At 52.2% G+C, this 15591-nt stretch overlaps 1 protein-coding gene and 1 long non-coding RNA gene across 7 annotated transcripts in view; one reads left to right on the top strand and one right to left on the bottom strand.

Annotated features, from left to right (window-relative positions):
- Positions 1–207: 207 nt before the first annotated feature.
- Positions 208–15591, bottom strand: part of Bcl2l1 (BCL2 like 1) — a 48502-nt gene continuing 33118 nt past the window's right edge. For all 5 annotated transcript variants that reach the window (XM_013159841.3, XM_003476658.5, XM_063248553.1 and 2 more), the window contains exon 3: positions 208–1791. In XM_013159841.3, coding sequence (XP_013015295.1) covers positions 1654–1791 — 138 coding nt within the window. In that variant the 3' untranslated portion in view covers positions 208–1653. The remainder of the gene's footprint in view (positions 1792–15591) is intronic.
- LOC134476022 (uncharacterized) lies at positions 8126–13229 on the top strand. Of its 2 annotated transcripts, none has more exons than XR_010047433.1 (4): positions 8126–8584; positions 8950–9153; positions 11731–12090; positions 12238–13229. It is a non-coding gene; the product is annotated as an uncharacterized LOC134476022 (long non-coding RNA). The 2 variants fall into 2 exon arrangements; XR_010047432.1 differs by having other exon boundaries at positions 12233–13229.

Genomic DNA, 15591 nt, shown 5'->3' with positions numbered 1-15591 from the left:
CTGCCTCCACGAGGCCCATGGCTGGCACATGGGCTCTCCCAAAAACCCTATCCATGTACAGATGCAGAAACTCAGGCCCAGGAGGAGGAAGGGACAGGGCCGGGGCACCCGGAGGGCAGCAGAGCCAGGAGCAGGACAGCTGTCCCGCAGCCTTCAGCTGGCCCAGCAGCTCCTCCTCTCCGCATCCAAGCATGAGAGACCAGGTCCTTTGTTCACCGAATCAACACAGTTTATTACTGAACTGCACTTTCACCTTCACACAGACTATTTCAGAGCTGGAACAAGGGTGGGAGTGGGTCAGGGGAGGGACAGGTGCCCCTCAGAAGCTAGGAGCCCCGGGGCCAGAGTCCCCAGGCCAGGGCAGGGCAGGGGAGGGAGCATTAGGCCGCCAATCTCCGGGCACCAGCTCTCCACGTGCACGCGCACAGCAAGCCAGCAGCTCCTCACACATAAATACAGACACGCTTAACAAAAATAGTATATCATTTTCACAAGGAATAAAAACTAGTCTCGAATATGTACAGCAGAGAGCCCGGGGTGGCCAGTGCTGCGCTGGGGGCCCCAGGGGTGAGACAGGCTGCGGGTGGAACAGAGGGGAGAAGGAGGCCTGAAGAGCTCCTGGCCAGGCCACTCTGACCTTGGCAGCCCAGCTGCCCAGGCTGGACCAGGGCGGAGCACAGCAGGCCCCAGCCACCTCTCCCCTGCCCTGTGCGCCAGGCTCTCCTTCCTGTCCTTCCTGCCTGAGGTAGGGAAGACCCCAGGGCTCCCACAGCTGCTCCCTGTAGCTCCCCTTTACTTCTGGGCTGAGGCCCCTGGGCCCCACGGGCAACAGCCAAGGCCAAGACGCCACAGGCTGTTCTCCTTGCAGGAAGTGAGGCAGCTGAGGCCGTAAAGGGCTCTAGGGCACCTGTCTTGGGCCCAGTTGGTCCCTCAGTCATGGTCATGGGAGCCCAGGGAGGGGAGGGGGGAAGGGACCAGGCTGGTGCTAAACTGCAAGGGCCCCCTAGTGTGCCCAGGGGTGCCTCCGGCAGCGACAGCCCCCTTCCTGGATGGGGTTGGCCTCTAGCCAGAGGCTTCTGGAGAACATTCAGACTAGAAGTGGGGGCTTTGGCCAGGCCAGACATGGGGAGGAAGTCCTGGTCTTTGCTTCTTGATCCCAAGCAGCCTGAATTCCTAATTAGAAGTGGCCTCTAAATGGCTCTTGGGAGTGGTGATGGAAGGGAGGATGGAAGGCAGGTCCAGAGGGGGACGGGAAATGATCAATTCTGAGACCACAAACATTGAAACAAAGGCAAGTCTCTCGGGAGAGGTTCAGAAAACTTCAGCTCCCTGCCAGGAAAGCATCCTCAGAGGCTAAGGGTAATAAGGGTTCCCCCGACCCCCACCCCTACCCCAAACCAGACTCCATGGGGCAGATGCTAAGGAAACTGTATTTTGAGGCCAAGAAAACTGAGGTGTGGGGGAAGGCAGCTCTCACAGAAGCATGGTGGATTCTAGAAAACTATTTGCCAGGGACCAGGTCTAGACCCACCCTGGGATGGGTAGGTGGGCATGGGCTTCATGTAGTGGTTCTCCTGGTTGCAAATGTGGTGGATGGAGGGATGTGGTGGGACAAGGCAGGGGATGGGAGGGTGAGGGGTGGTCAGTGTCTGGTCATTTCCGACTGAAGAGCGAGCCCAGCAGAACCACGCCAGCCACAGTCACGCCCGTCAGCAACCAGCGGTTGAAGCGCTCCTGGCCCTTCCGGCTCTCGGCTGCTGCATTGTTCCCGTAGAGTTCCACAAAAGTGTCCTGCAAGGGAAGAAAACAGAAGGCACCAATGATTCCTCTGATGGTAACGTGTACGGGTGTGAGGGCCACCAGTATGTAGTGCCTCAGGGATTTGAAGCCACCACTGCCTGCTCTGGGCCAGGTAAGGGTCAAGGGCTGACCTCTCTTGTGAGGATGACCCAACCGGGTTTTTGTTGAGACACAGGTGCAGAGTGGAAGGAGGAGCCTTGTACCTCGTCAGACAGCTGGCAGGGTACCCACTCTAGAAACGGGGGATGGAAAGGGGTGGGGAGGCTGGCCGTGGGAGCAGGGCCTAGGTAAGCAGGGAACCACATCACTACAGCTGGGAGCCACAGAGGCAGCTGGAGTAGAGTCCGAGAGCAGTGCCAGGAGTCCACCTCTCTACTGTTCCTCCAGAGGGACGAGAAGGGACAACACACTTTCCCAGAGCCACTTGGGCAAGCTGAAGGTGTAGTGGGTCTTGAGCTTTTCAGCCTAGGGCCAGGGCAAGTTTGAGAGCAGGAAGGGCAGGCAGGGCTAAGACAGGACATCAACAACGCAGGGCTGGGAGGCTTCTGTGAAGGTGTCTATGAGGCCCTCCCAAGTCCCCCAGCCCGGGGCTGTGACTCTGGGCTCAGGAGGCCGCCCCAGGCCTCTGCCCTGCAGCTCTGTCAGGAGGAAAGCACATGCGGGGAGGGAGCTGCCCAGCCTACCCTTTAACCCCTGACAGTGCTCTGACGCATCTGCTCCTCCCCGTGCACAGACCAGCAAGCTAGCACCCTGAGGACCAAAGGGTCTGACCAATGTCACCCTAGTTGGGCCACCAAGCTTGGTCTATGGTGGAACCAGAATCCAAATCTGGCGCCCAAGCACCTAGAAATCAGTAGTGAGTGTGCTGTGGAATCAGCTCCCTCACAGGTTAGTACCTTTCCCAGACAGGACCTGCCATTTGCAGTTGGCCCCAGGTCCCATTGCCACATGCTCACTGGGAGCCCTGCCTGGCCCCACTTCTACTTGGATGAGGCCCTCAGTGCCTGCTCCATGCTTGGACCTCTAAAAACGTAGACTGGACCCAGCGCCCTGGGCTTGAAGTCCTTGGACAGCTCCCCTGCACTTAGCGGTGCCCTGGCATCCAGCGGAAAGGCCACGTGCACTCAGATGCTGACTGGACCTTTACCAAGTCAGCAGGGAGGCAGCAGTGACTCTGAGTCCTGACAGAGGAGCCTACCATCAAGGTGGGAAAGGGCTCTCCACCTTCCCCAGGCTCCTGCACACCTGGGATCAAATCGCTGCTCCTCATCTCGGCCAGCCAGGGTTAGTGTGACCCGTGTCCCCAACACACTTCACGTCACACTGATTTCTCTGCCAATCTGCTCTCTCTACTTCCCATAACCACACTGCATACTTGTTCTGTTGTGCTTTGTCTCTGAGAGTGGCGTCAGTGAGCACTGACCTGCTGTCTGGTACAGTCACATACTGCATGGTGAAGTCTGGGTCAAGGACACCTATGTGACAGTGGTCTCATAACATTAAAATGGAGCTGATGAATTCTTGTGTGATAGTGAAGTTGCAGCCCTGAGAAGTTAAAGTGTAATGCATCCCCCACATATTTGTGGTGACACAATGCAGTCATATACAAGTGTAACCTAGTGTGCAAGAGGGGATATGATAACAAGTGAATGTATTACGGGTTTGCGTATTTAGAATACTATTCTTTTTTTGAAATAGGTTCTCACTATACAGCACAGGTTAACCTTGAACTTGCCTGCCTCAGCTTCCCAAGTGTCTGAGTTAGTTATGCATCACTATGCCTAGCTTTAGGTTAAATTCTTGAAAAGATATTTTAATTGTAAAAATGTGTCACGCCTGCAAAAGAGTAGGTATATCACAAATCATCCACGCCTGTAATATCCAAGTACTCAGGAGGCTGAAGGAAGACGAGCACCAGTTGAAGCCCAGCATGGGCAATTTCTTAAGACCTCGACTCAGAATGAAATAAAGAGTTGGGGACATAACTCAGTGAGAGGGTCGGGGTCCAGTTCCCAGTACAGAGGAGAAGTTTACAACAGTCAGCTGTGTTAGGCTGGCAGCAGCTCAGGTATCTCGTGTTTACTGCGTCTCGATTGCAAGGCTTCTGTTGTGCTACCTTCTAGGTTGTTAAGTATAGTCTGTGACGCTAGCACAACAGCGAAATGGCCTCCCAACCCATTTCTCAGTGTGCAGCCCAGCTGTTACGCGATGCATGACCGCACGTGAGCCGAATAAATGTACTGCTCATCTCCTAAGCACCAGGCACTGTTACTACCTCTCACCTTTATCAGAGTCCACACAGGCAGAGCTGTGAGCTCCATTTCAAGGCAGGGAAAGGCCAGCCAAGACACAGCAGCGCCAAGGCTTGTCCTGTGTGTTCGGGCTGTATGGAGCTCAGGGGCAGAGCACATGCTTATCATCCCCAGCACTCCCCGAAACCCAAACAAACGGGGGCAACTGAGAGTGAGCACTGCAGCAGCAAGACGCTGGCCTTGTGCTGGGCTGGGGACTGTCCTGTCAGCACTGCTAGAAGGGTTCTGAGGAAAGCGGTGTGCAGCAGGCCTGAGGTGGAGCCTAAGATCTGGGCAGAGGAAGACAGTCCCTGTTCCCCCTTTCCTTGAACTTCTGTGGGTCCTGGAAAATAAGAAAATTCTCTTTTTTGGCACCAGGGGTCAAACATGACCTTGTGCTTCCTAGGCAAGTGCTTGAGCGCTGAGCTCAATCCCTGGTCCCTTAGATAGGAAAATGCTAATGGGAGGTTTTGTTTTTCTGTTCCCAAGCACTCACTCTCAAGCCCAGGGAGTGACTAAAAAGACTTATATGTAATGCGGAAGAGTTCCCTGGGCAGCACAGGGAAGTGAGGTCACAGCCAAACGTCCCCCAGGGAACAGGGATACTGCAGCTCTGCCAAAGCAGAAGAGGCCTGGCTCCAGCAATGAGATCTTTCTTTTTTTTTTTTTTTCTTTTAACCAGTACCAGGGATCAAACTCATGACCCCCTGCTTGCAAGGCAGGTTCTTATGCCACTGAGCTAAATCCCCAGCCCCTAATAGATCTTTCTTGAAGCTAAGGGTTAGCAGCCACAGGAGTTTTCGGCCCTGGGGCTGGGCTGGAGTAAACAGGCGCCGTCCCAGCAAGGATACAATGCATTCACTGTCCAGGAACAGACATTCCAGGGTGGAGGGGACATTTCAGGCCACCAAGAACAAGGCGCTGACAGGCTCCAGTCCCCACTCAAGACTTCCTGGCCAAGACAATCCCCACTCATTCCCAAGGGCGTGGGTTCTGGGGGCTGTTTCTGCACAGAGAGGCGAGCGGAACATTCTGCTGTCCCAGGGCGGGGGCTGGAAAGGCACACTGTGGGTATATTTAGCCCATGGTTCACACGACACACTTGGAACAAACAGCCATTTTCTCAGTGGGTGGCGCTGAGGATAAACAAACAGGACTGCACAGCAGCCCTGAAAAGCAGAGATAAGCCCCACTGCTCCTCAGGTGGCTCCCTCTGATGTAGGGAGACCTGGCAAGGGGAGTAGTGGGTGAGTATAAAGGTGGGGTGCACAGAGATCTCCTGAGGTCACAGAGGCTTTCAGGAGACCCAGGCCCGAGGGACGTCCTGTATCCTCAGAGCTTGGTTTCTGTATGAAGCTGACTGCTGCTGTGGGGATCCATGTGAGGGTTTTTAGAGCCACAGGGGACAAGCAGTAACGACCTCCACAGTGTCAGGGACTCCTAGCAGGGAGGACCCCAGGAGGTCAGCAAGGCCAACTCACCTGTCCATTCTGTAATTTCCATAGCCAATTCACGGGAGAGCCTCAACGAGGAACCTGGGACTCCCGATGGGTTCCCAGAAGAGGGACCATTTGCAAGGTCCTTCAGGAGTCCTGGCCACACACACGAAAATGCCCACATACTCATCCCTACATTGGGGTGTCTCATGTCTCATCTGTGTGCCAATGCTGTGTCCTCTAACTGCTTACCCTCCCCATGTTTTTCTTCATCATCAGCAAACAGAACTCACCATGGAGCTGCCTCCTCCCTGCTCACCATTCCTCCAACTCCGAGATGAACGTCTCCTCTGCATTCCCAGGGTCTCTCGGCTTTCATTTACACCACAAATTATTTATTGAGTATCTACTCTGCTCCAAGCCCAGCACTGGAGATTCGATAGTAAACAAGGCTTTGGGGAAGTTACATTCTAGTCCATTCTCGATGGCAGTCAGATGACATCCAATGGGGTGAAAGGAAAACTTTAGATACTGATTTACAGCTCTCCACAGAGCCACAGCACGTAAGAGATACACACTACAACTGGGGTACTCAAATTTCATGGGAGGGCAATTAGGACAAAAATGTCTAAAAAGCCTCCTTGGGGGAAGTGATTTAAAAAAAAAAAAATCAAGAAATGCTGTCCTAATGGGAAGCAGAAAAGATAATTGCAGAGAGGATAGGGATTTGAGGAAAGTGAGTCAGGCAGGGGTGACAGAGTAAGTGCCTGGGGACTGCTGTGGCCACGGTGGTCAGGGAAGGCCTAAAGAGGTTTGAGCAAGACCTGAAGGACAAGGATTAAGGTATCTTGGGTAAGGAAGAGCAGGTTCCACTGAGACACGTGCAAAGACACTGGGGTGTGCAGAAGAGGAAGGGTGCCTTAGGCTGAAGCCCCCTGCATGTGTGCCGGTCTCCCCAGTCTTGGGGATCACAGGCGGCAGGACCTCATCTGGGCAGGGCCTGAAACCTGGGGAACCTGGATGGCACAGACTACATCTCTGCCCAGAGGCAGCCAAGTGAATGAAAGGTAGTTCCTCTGCGGCTACCTAGAGAAGCCAGGAGGAAAGGCTGGCATGATGCCCCGACGGAAGGGCCCAGGGCAGGGCTGGCAGAGCAGTCCTGCGTGGATCACAGTCTTCTGATTCCCTTTCCTCTTCTTTCTCAGCTCTCACACCTCAATGCTTTTTTTCTTGAATAGTGACTGACCAGGTTACTTCACCTCTCTAGTCCACTGTGTAACATTAATGAGAGTGACAGCTGACCTGTATCAAACACTTATTTTTCTATGCCATACACTAAACTAAGGCCCTTCACCCTAGCCAGGCCATATTTCCCCCTAATTATAAGGACAACCATTCCCCCAGAGAGGTTTTTATCCTATCTTCCTCATTAGACTGTTTTTGATTGCCTTATCTCTAGAAGCTGGTACCATACTTACAACACAGCAGTGCAAGAGAAATGCATATTGTGGATGAACAAAGAAATTAATGCTTTCATTTCATAACACTTCTCAAGTGCCCCGATTCACAAATGTGACTACACAAGTTTCAGATTTACTTGGGATCACTATCAAGGCAGTGGTGGGACTGGGATTTGTCTGAGTTCCTGTGTTCTCCTCACTCTGATGGCCCATCTTGTCCCATTAGTCCCTGTTATCTCTGCCCACAGAAAACCTGGCCTCCTTGATGCAGCGGTGGCTTCTACTGGCGTTTCCTGTGATCTGGTCCCAAAGCACTCTTGCTCATCAGCAATCACCAGGTGCTGTCAGCGGGTACTGCTGTTAACCCATCACACGCTAATGGCTCCTCTGCACTCAGTTTCTATTTATTTATTGATTGATTGAAGACAGGGTCTCACTATAAAGTTCACACTGGCCTTGAACTCACTATGTAGCTAGGCTGGCCTTCAATGTGCAGTGATCTTCCTGACTGCTGGGATTACAGGCTTGCGTTACCATGGCTGGCACCTTTGCTCAGTTTCAAAAGAAAAGTACTTCCCCAGCCTCCACAATGGGTCAGAAGCATGCACTTGCAAGACTGAAAGAGGTCCTCATTTTGACCTCAGGCAAATGAGGCTCAGTGACACCAAGAGACCTGATCTAAGCAGGCAGGTAAAAGGGCCAGTGTTTTTTTTTTTCTTTTCTTTTTGAGACAGGGTCTCACTATGCAACTCAGGTTGGTCTTAAGCCCACTATGTAGCCCAGGCTGGTCTCGAACTTGCAACAATCCTCCTGCCTCAGCCTTGCAAGTGCTGGGATTACAGGCCTATGCTACCATGCCCGCCTAAAGGAGCCAGTTTTAAACCCAAGATGTCTAGCAGCAGGCCCCATATTCTGGGTCACAGCTGTGGCTAGGGTCCCTGAAGGAGGGTGAAGTAGCCTGAGGCTACCAGCTGTCTGAGCCAATTCAGGGGTCCAGCTGAGAGGAACTAGGTGCCACAGGAAAGGATGTGAGGAAATCCAGGAGGGAAAGTGAAACCCTTCCGGCCTGGCTTCAGCAGGGAACAAGCTTCTGTGCCAGACAGCTCTTCCTTCCTCTTGGGTGACTCCGAAGGGCTTGGGCCCACCACTTCCTTCCTGCTTGGTTATTTCAGGAAAGAGGTAGATGACAAAGAGGAAGGGGCTCCTAGCAGTCAGGGAAAGTGTCACGGATGTCAGGACTGTACCCTGTCCTGGCTCTGTCACAGCCCTGCACAGGCAGGTCCTGGTTACTTGCAGAGTCACTTTGGCCTCAATTTCCCTAGGGGCGAAGTTGATAAATGTGGGCTGAGCAAACAAACAAGGCCTTGTTAGGAGATCCTGGGAGCAGCAGGAAGGGGGGCTGGGGCAAGCAAGAGGCCTTATCGCTCTCTGGGCAGGCGAGGGTCGGAAGAATGAGGTTTGTGGTTGGTATCCACTTCCCTTGGCTTTCCTGGGGGAGCTGCTGGCCTCTACAATGTGAGAGGAACAAGCCTTACTTCTCGAGCTAGGGACACAGCTGGACTCAGGCAACTTGGAGAAGCAGCTCAGTGGGACAGAGGTAAAGGGATAGGTGCCAGGCTGTGCTGGCTGAGATGCCTCTATTCGGCCAGCCCATGGTGGGTACCACAGTAAGCCTTTTGAATCGGGAAGCCTCAGTTTCTCCTATCTGCACCTCACAAGGCAGTGGTGCAAGATGAGGGCTAAAGCACTTGGTAAAGCAAGGTGACCTTGGTGTTACTGGCGGAAGCAGGTACCCTGAGGGGTCCAAGCCACCTGGGGTCCGGGAATCTTTGGAGGCATTCCCCTAGCACAATGCTCATCTTCCTCCAACTCTGCCCATCAGCTGCCAGCCTCTCCTCCCCCGCCTCCACCCCCAGCATTAGTTCTAAGAAGCCGAGTCTGACAGATGTGCTCATTTCTCAGAACAGGAAGTGGTTGTGCCGGGAGGAGATAACACCTCCGCTGGGGAATCGAGAGCACTATCGGGCCCTGCAGCGTGAGTGTCTCCCCAGCTGGCTCAGAACCTGGCAACCATTCAAAAGGCATTCACCGGGGCCGAGGTGCTCAATGGGCCTCACGACTTCTTGCTCTGGGAGTGCTGGTGACGCAACAGCTGGTATTTACTAGGTAGGTGCTTTGTGTGGAAGAACATTGTTGTTTCTCATCATAATCCAGGGAGTAAGTGCTGTTCCTACTCTTTAAATTACAGAGGAGGACACAGCAGAAAGGTATGGTTACCCCCAAGGTCGCAAGACACATCAGTGGTGGAGCCCATCATTCCTGAGTCCTGGGCAGCAGCCACCTGTTTCTGCATAGCTCCTGCCCCTGTCTCAGCCCTCTCATTCCATCCCTGGTGTCCCGATCCTTTCACAATAGATGCCCAGCACTCCACTCTTCTGTCAGTGTCCAGGAAGGGAAGGACCAAGGTGTGCCTTCAGAACTAAGTCAAGAGTGACCTTTCTATGCATGCATCAAACTTTCCACGTGACACCTGCCCTACACTGGAACTTAACCCAGGGACTTCCGAAAGGTGGAGGGCCAAGGTCCCACAGCAGGCCCAGGCCACTCCAGAGGGTCCACTTCTGTGGCAGTTCAGTCATCTCTAAGCACTTGCTGCCTGTTCCTCTTTCCTTTGGAGGAAACATTTGTCTTTTGGCGGTGCTGGGGATGGAACCCAGAACACATGCATGCTTGTGCTTTATCAGTGAGCTACATCCTCAGCCCTTTAAAGTTTTTATTTTGCTTAGGCTGGCCTAGAACTTGTGATCCTACAACCAAGCAGCTGGGATTACAGGTGTGCGCCACCGCACTCAGCTAACATTTTACCACTGGACAGCCCCAAACTGGAAAACAGCTCCCTATTAGAGAGCTGAAGCCTTGCTCCCCCGCCCTCCAACGAGGCTGCCCCTGGTTCTGGTCTTCTCTCTTCTGCTGCTTCTCTTGGGAGTCTGCCCAAGAGCTGCCCAGGAAGGCAACACAGTCAGCAGAAGCTTGCTGGCAGTGCCATCCTCTCAGCACCAGTATCCTCCTCTGGAAACAGATGTGCTATGTGGATGAGGACTGACTCCTCATTTCTCTTCCAAGCAGGCTACCAGAGCTATACGTTTTGCAGCTAGACTAAGACATTTGGCTTTCGTCTTCATCTATAAAATGGTATAAAAAATGACCTTATTTCAAGCTAGGTATGTGGCACATGCCTGTGATCCCAGCACTTGGGAGGCTGAGGCTGAGGCAAGAGTATCACTGGGATTAGGCCAGCCTGAACTACATGGCAAGACCTTGTTTAAAAAAGGGACCTTACTTTAAAAGAAAAAAATACTGAAAGGATTCCACAGTAACACGTGTAAAAGGTCACAGTAAACCAAGTAAACGCCAGTTATCACTATCATTCTCATTATTAGACCATGGCTCAGCTTGAGTCTCAAAGTTTCCCTTGGCCCCTCCCGTGACCTCCTCAGCTTCATTGAGGGCCAGGCTGCTTTGCTCCTCATAGGCTGGCTTCTGTAAGCCTCAGGACCTTTGCCCGTACTGGTACCTCTGCTGAGCTCTTGCCTATTTATTGTAGATCTCAGTCCATAGGCCACTTCTTCAAAGAGGCCAGCTGCTCGCTTGATCGCCCACAGGCCTAGGCCAGTACTGGACCCAGAAAAGGTGCTAAGAGGAAAGGCCAGCTGCCCTTCTCCATCCCTATCCTGACTGCCTGGCCAAAGTATGAGAAGGCCTCAAGAGAGCAGAAAACTGGGCAAGGCAGCTGGTCTTTGGACACCAAACCCTCCATGGCTCAGGAAGGAGAGTGGGAAGCTTATAGGAAAGATCCAGAAAATTCCTCTACTGTACTTCGCTGAGGCAGCTAGTAGGTGGCCTTAGGTAACAGCCTACTAAAACTGGGAGCCACCTCTCTCTAAAACTCTGCTTCCTGCTGGAATCTTTGCTTCTAACTGTTCCAGGGCCCAAAGCAGCTTCTCCCTCTCCTTCCCTCTTCTGGAGCTGGATGCTGTTAAGGAACAGCAGTGGGCTGACAGTTTCCCGGGTCCATCACCAGTTTGTCCATTCCCCTGCCTGGGACTGCCCCTCTCTGTGAAATGTAGGAAATTGTCTTACAGGGCTCCGGCTAAGGCTGCAGCACCAGGGGGAAGATAAAAGTAACTCAAATTCCCAAAGACAAACATGGGAGCAACTACCTGGCTTCAGCCTCTCAGGGGTATTCAAAAGATGCAGTAATTAGCATGTAAGGTGAGAAGCAACATTCCAGAGCACAAGGACTTGTGGCCACTAAAGATCCTCCTCCACTCCCCAGCCTTCGGAGCCTGCCCTGGGTCCTGCAGGAAGCTGGGGAAGAAGCCAGCTCCCAAGCTGGTGGAATGGTCAGACCTCGCCAGGGCAGCGCCCCAGTGGCCTCAACCTCTTCACTCCAGCACCGCTTCTAACTAGTCCAGACAAGTCCTGGGTATTTTCAGCTACCTTTATCTGATCGGAAATGTTTGGAATTCCAGAGAAGGCAACAGCTCTAGAGGATTTGGGGTTGGGTGCAAATCGTTACAAAACCCTTCTCTTCTCTCCTCTACCCACTACCTCCTAATACCCTGCCCCCCCCAAGGTAACCAAAACTCAGGGCCCAGGTCTCTGGTCTGGTTGCATTTCCTGCAGTCCAGTTCCTTCAGTTTTTCCTTTTCATCTCCACTCCTGTGCACTCCCCTCCTCCAGGTGGAGAACTTCGGCACCTGTGATGGTGCTAGGAGGGAAGGTGTACACTGTCTGCAGCTACCCAACACGGGCCACCAGAGCACCAAAAATCACAGAAGAATATCATTCATCATCGCCACCAGGACATCCAGCAACTCATGTCCCACCTGATGGGACAAATCTTACAGCATCATGATCTGTGTTTCACTGAGGCTCATCCCTTCCCTGAACAGATGGGACACTGAGACCCAGGCCCTCTGCCCTCTGTGTTCCAGCTACACTGAGAACAGGTGTGCCCACTTCACAGGCTTGGCAGCAGGATTAAAGGGTCGACAGGAGGTGCTCAATACATGTTAGCTGTTCTTACTTATTTTAATAACAGTAAGTGACTTCCTTGGTGCTTCTCACAGTGCCCCTTATTTGTGGTATAAACATCACTACCAACAAAAAGCTATTATTTGCTGAGTTAATGTTTACAGGTTGATTCCTCAAATCTTTTTTTTTTTTTTCTTTTTCTTTTGAGACAAGGTCTCACTATGCAGTTCAGGCTTTGAACTTACTTTGTGGCCCAGGGTACACTCAAACTCACAGCAATCCTCCTGCCTCAGTCTCCTGTGTGCTGGGATTACAGGCGTGCACCACTACAGCTGGAAATTCCTCAAAATCTTGTAAGTAGTGTCATCTCTTTTACCAATGAGGAAACCAAGACTGAGAGAAGTAAGGAGACTTACTGAGCTCACTGATTACTAGTGTGGAGTGTGGCTCTGCAGCATGTGTGATCGGCCCACGCAGTGGAACAGATGAAGAGGAGCATCCCAAAGTCCTTCCTTCGGCTGTCCCTCTCCCTGCAAGTATCCACTGAGCATGTGCTACTCTTGGGCACTGCAAGTTGGAGGTAACTCTGAGGAGAGAAGCAGCTGCCTGGGTCCCTGGGTGCCCGCTGGGGGAGGTTCTGCTGATAGCTGCTCTGTGCCTGACGCCCTCCTCTGCAACCCAGCCCTAAGGCCAGCACTTGTGGAGAGATATCTCCTTCTATCTGGTCATAATCTTGAAAATGAAAATGTTGCCAACTGCTCTCATGGCCTGTTACATGAGTTGTCCAAATGCACATGGCCTCTCTGTAACCCAGGCTGGCCTGAGGAGTTGCAGAAAGGTCCAGACAGGCTGTCCTGATTAGCTTCGGACACCTGTTTATTCATTAACTCCTTACTAAGTGTCCACTAAGTGTCAGGCACAGTGCTAAGTGCTGCGGGTAAAGCAAGAGCCAGATTAAATGAAAATTCCCATCTGTGTGAGTTTATAACACAATGAGAAGAGACAAGTAATAAACCAATGTGTCAGTTGGTCATAAAGTGTTAAAAAGAAGAGTAAGTGTGAGAAGAAGACAGAGAAAGATGAAAGAGGGCAGAACTAGAACTTGTGGTCAGGGAAATATTGCAAAGATCTGGGAAAAAGCAATGAGAGCAAGTGCAAAGGCTCTCTGGCAGACATGTTAGAGATATTCCAGACATGAAAGATACAGAAGCCAAGTTAATGGAATAGACCTGCAGTGATGAGGCCTGGCAGTAGCCAGGGAGCAGATTTTGCAGGACCTTGCATGCCACTGAAGGACTTGTCCTGTGGAAGCACTGTAGGGTTCTGAGTGGGGGAGGGACATGATCTGACTTTAGGCTTAGCAGGGTCCCTCTAGCTGCTGGGTGGAGACATGGGGGAAAGCAACAGATCTGGCAAGGGGAAATATGATGAAGGGTGAGCAGCAGTTAGGTGAGCAGCAGTCACATTCAGACTTTATTGTGGGCGTGTGACGGACTGGCTGCACATGGTAGAGCTGCCTGCCTCTCTGGCCCTCTGTTTACAAGGGACAGGAGAAGAGCCCTTGAGAATTCTTTCCAGCCTGACAACTACAGGGCCTGGGAAGAAGAAAGATGCAAATCTATTTCTGCTGCTCTTATTGAGGACCACTTCACCCACCTATCAGGCACGGGCAAGGCCAAGAGCAGGTGGGAGGTGCCTAGCATTGTGTTAGGAGAGAGGGGCACCAAAGCACCAGAGATGCTCAGTGCCAGGGTGAATGACTGACTCAATGAGTGAATATGTAATGTCAGGAGGCAGGCTGTGTGTGGAACTACCCAGGTCTTCCACGTAACAAAATGGGCCTGGCGCGAGGGAGTTCCTCTGGTCTCCCCTCTGTGCCCCACCTTCCGGGCCGAGCCTCGAGTTCCCATTCTGCATGAGCAGGGACGAGGAGGCCCACGATGGCTGCAGCAGAACTCGAGTGTGGAAGAAAGCACAGACACATGCGCCACCTTATCCGCCATTCCGCTGGCCCTGTTTGTTGGCTTTATCCATGTATGACCTGGTACTATTTACCACTAGCTTCATTTACAAAAAAATTTTAAAAACACATCAATCAGGGAGCAACAATGATACATACATTGCGTTTATCATCCCCAAATCATTCACCTAGAGCACAGGACATCTGCATTCTATTGTTTGAACAATATGAGCACAAATCTTTCTCTTCAGTGACTTCAGAGAAATCAGTATGTTATACACACACACACACACACACGATGTTTTTTTCAGCTCACACTAGTGAGGCAACCAATACTTTTAAAAATTTAAATACAAGTTAAAACTTTTTTCATCTTCTCCTTTTTAGTAAACAAGTAGCACAACTCAAAATCTTGGAGGCACCCTTAAACCCTTTCCTCTTACCGTCAGGACATTCAAAGTTCACCCAGAACCTCACCGCTTCTCACCACCTCCACTGCTACCATTTGGTCCAAGCCAACACCATCTCTTGCCAGCTTTCTAGCAGCTTCCTTACTGGGCTCCAGCTTCTCACCTCCCCTCACCATACAGCAGCCAGCAAGGCGGGCACAGACAGTGATCGTATCTGGTCAAAAACCCACCCAGAGGAAGAGCCAGGGTCCTGGCAAAGCTCCTCACTCTCTCCCCCGACTCAGCCAAGTGCCCTTCTTGTTGGGGCCCTGGCACCTGCTCCCGGCCTGGAGTGTTCTTCTGCAGACTGTTTTAGTGTCTGCTCTCTCAGGCTCCCCACATCTGCTTCAGTGCTCCTCAGAGGCCTTTCCCATCATCCTTCCTAACAAACACCCAATGCTGCCCAGCCCCCCACCTGCATTCTGTATTCGCAGCGCACACATCCCATGAAAATGCCACCCTCAGGAGCCACAAGGATGCTTGGCATACCACAGGTTCTCAGAAAGTATCTGGTAAGTAAAGTAAAAAGGCTACTTATTACCACTATGAACAGAAAATTGGTATCATTTGCCACACATGGAAATCAACATACTTTGACTATTAAAATAAAAACTGTCTACCTGTACATCATCTGGAAGCTTAGGGACTAAACCCAGGACCTGGCACTTGTGAGGCATGCCCTCTACCCTGAGCTGCATCCTAGGCCTGTCCTGTGAGGTCTCAAAGATCAACACAACACACACTGATCATGGGCCAACACTGTCACGGGGAGGCAGTGAGGGCCAGGTAAGAGGGAGCACAGGCCAATCAGCCAGTCAAAGTGCAGTGTGGCACGGGTCTCCTTGCCACACCTACGAGCCCTGCCAGATGGAGACAGGACCTGGGGAAGGTGTGGCCAGCCTGGACCAACCTAGTCTGCCTGAGGGGCTGGGAAAGCCCTCCCTTGTGCCAGGTCCACAGCTGGCAGTTCTGCCAAAGAGAACAAAGGCCAGAGAGGACTGTACCAGGCTGGAAGGGCCCCACGGGGCTGCACTGTGGGGGACTGGCATGCACAAACCTGTAGGTGAGGCCCACGGAGACCAGACAGCTGAGAGCCGAAATGAAAACAGGCTGGTCCCAAAGGGCGGCAGCTTCAATCCTGTAAACACCAGACAGGTC

This window comes from Cavia porcellus, unplaced genomic scaffold, assembly GCF_034190915.1.
Source record: "Cavia porcellus strain 051 isolate PalLab524CR breed Dunkin Hartley unplaced genomic scaffold, mCavPor4.1 scaffold_5, whole genome shotgun sequence".
In the NCBI taxonomy this organism is placed as follows: domain Eukaryota; kingdom Metazoa; phylum Chordata; class Mammalia; order Rodentia; family Caviidae; genus Cavia; species Cavia porcellus.
Note: the sequence above shows the minus strand (reverse complement) of the source record. Positions and strands in the feature narration are given on the sequence as shown.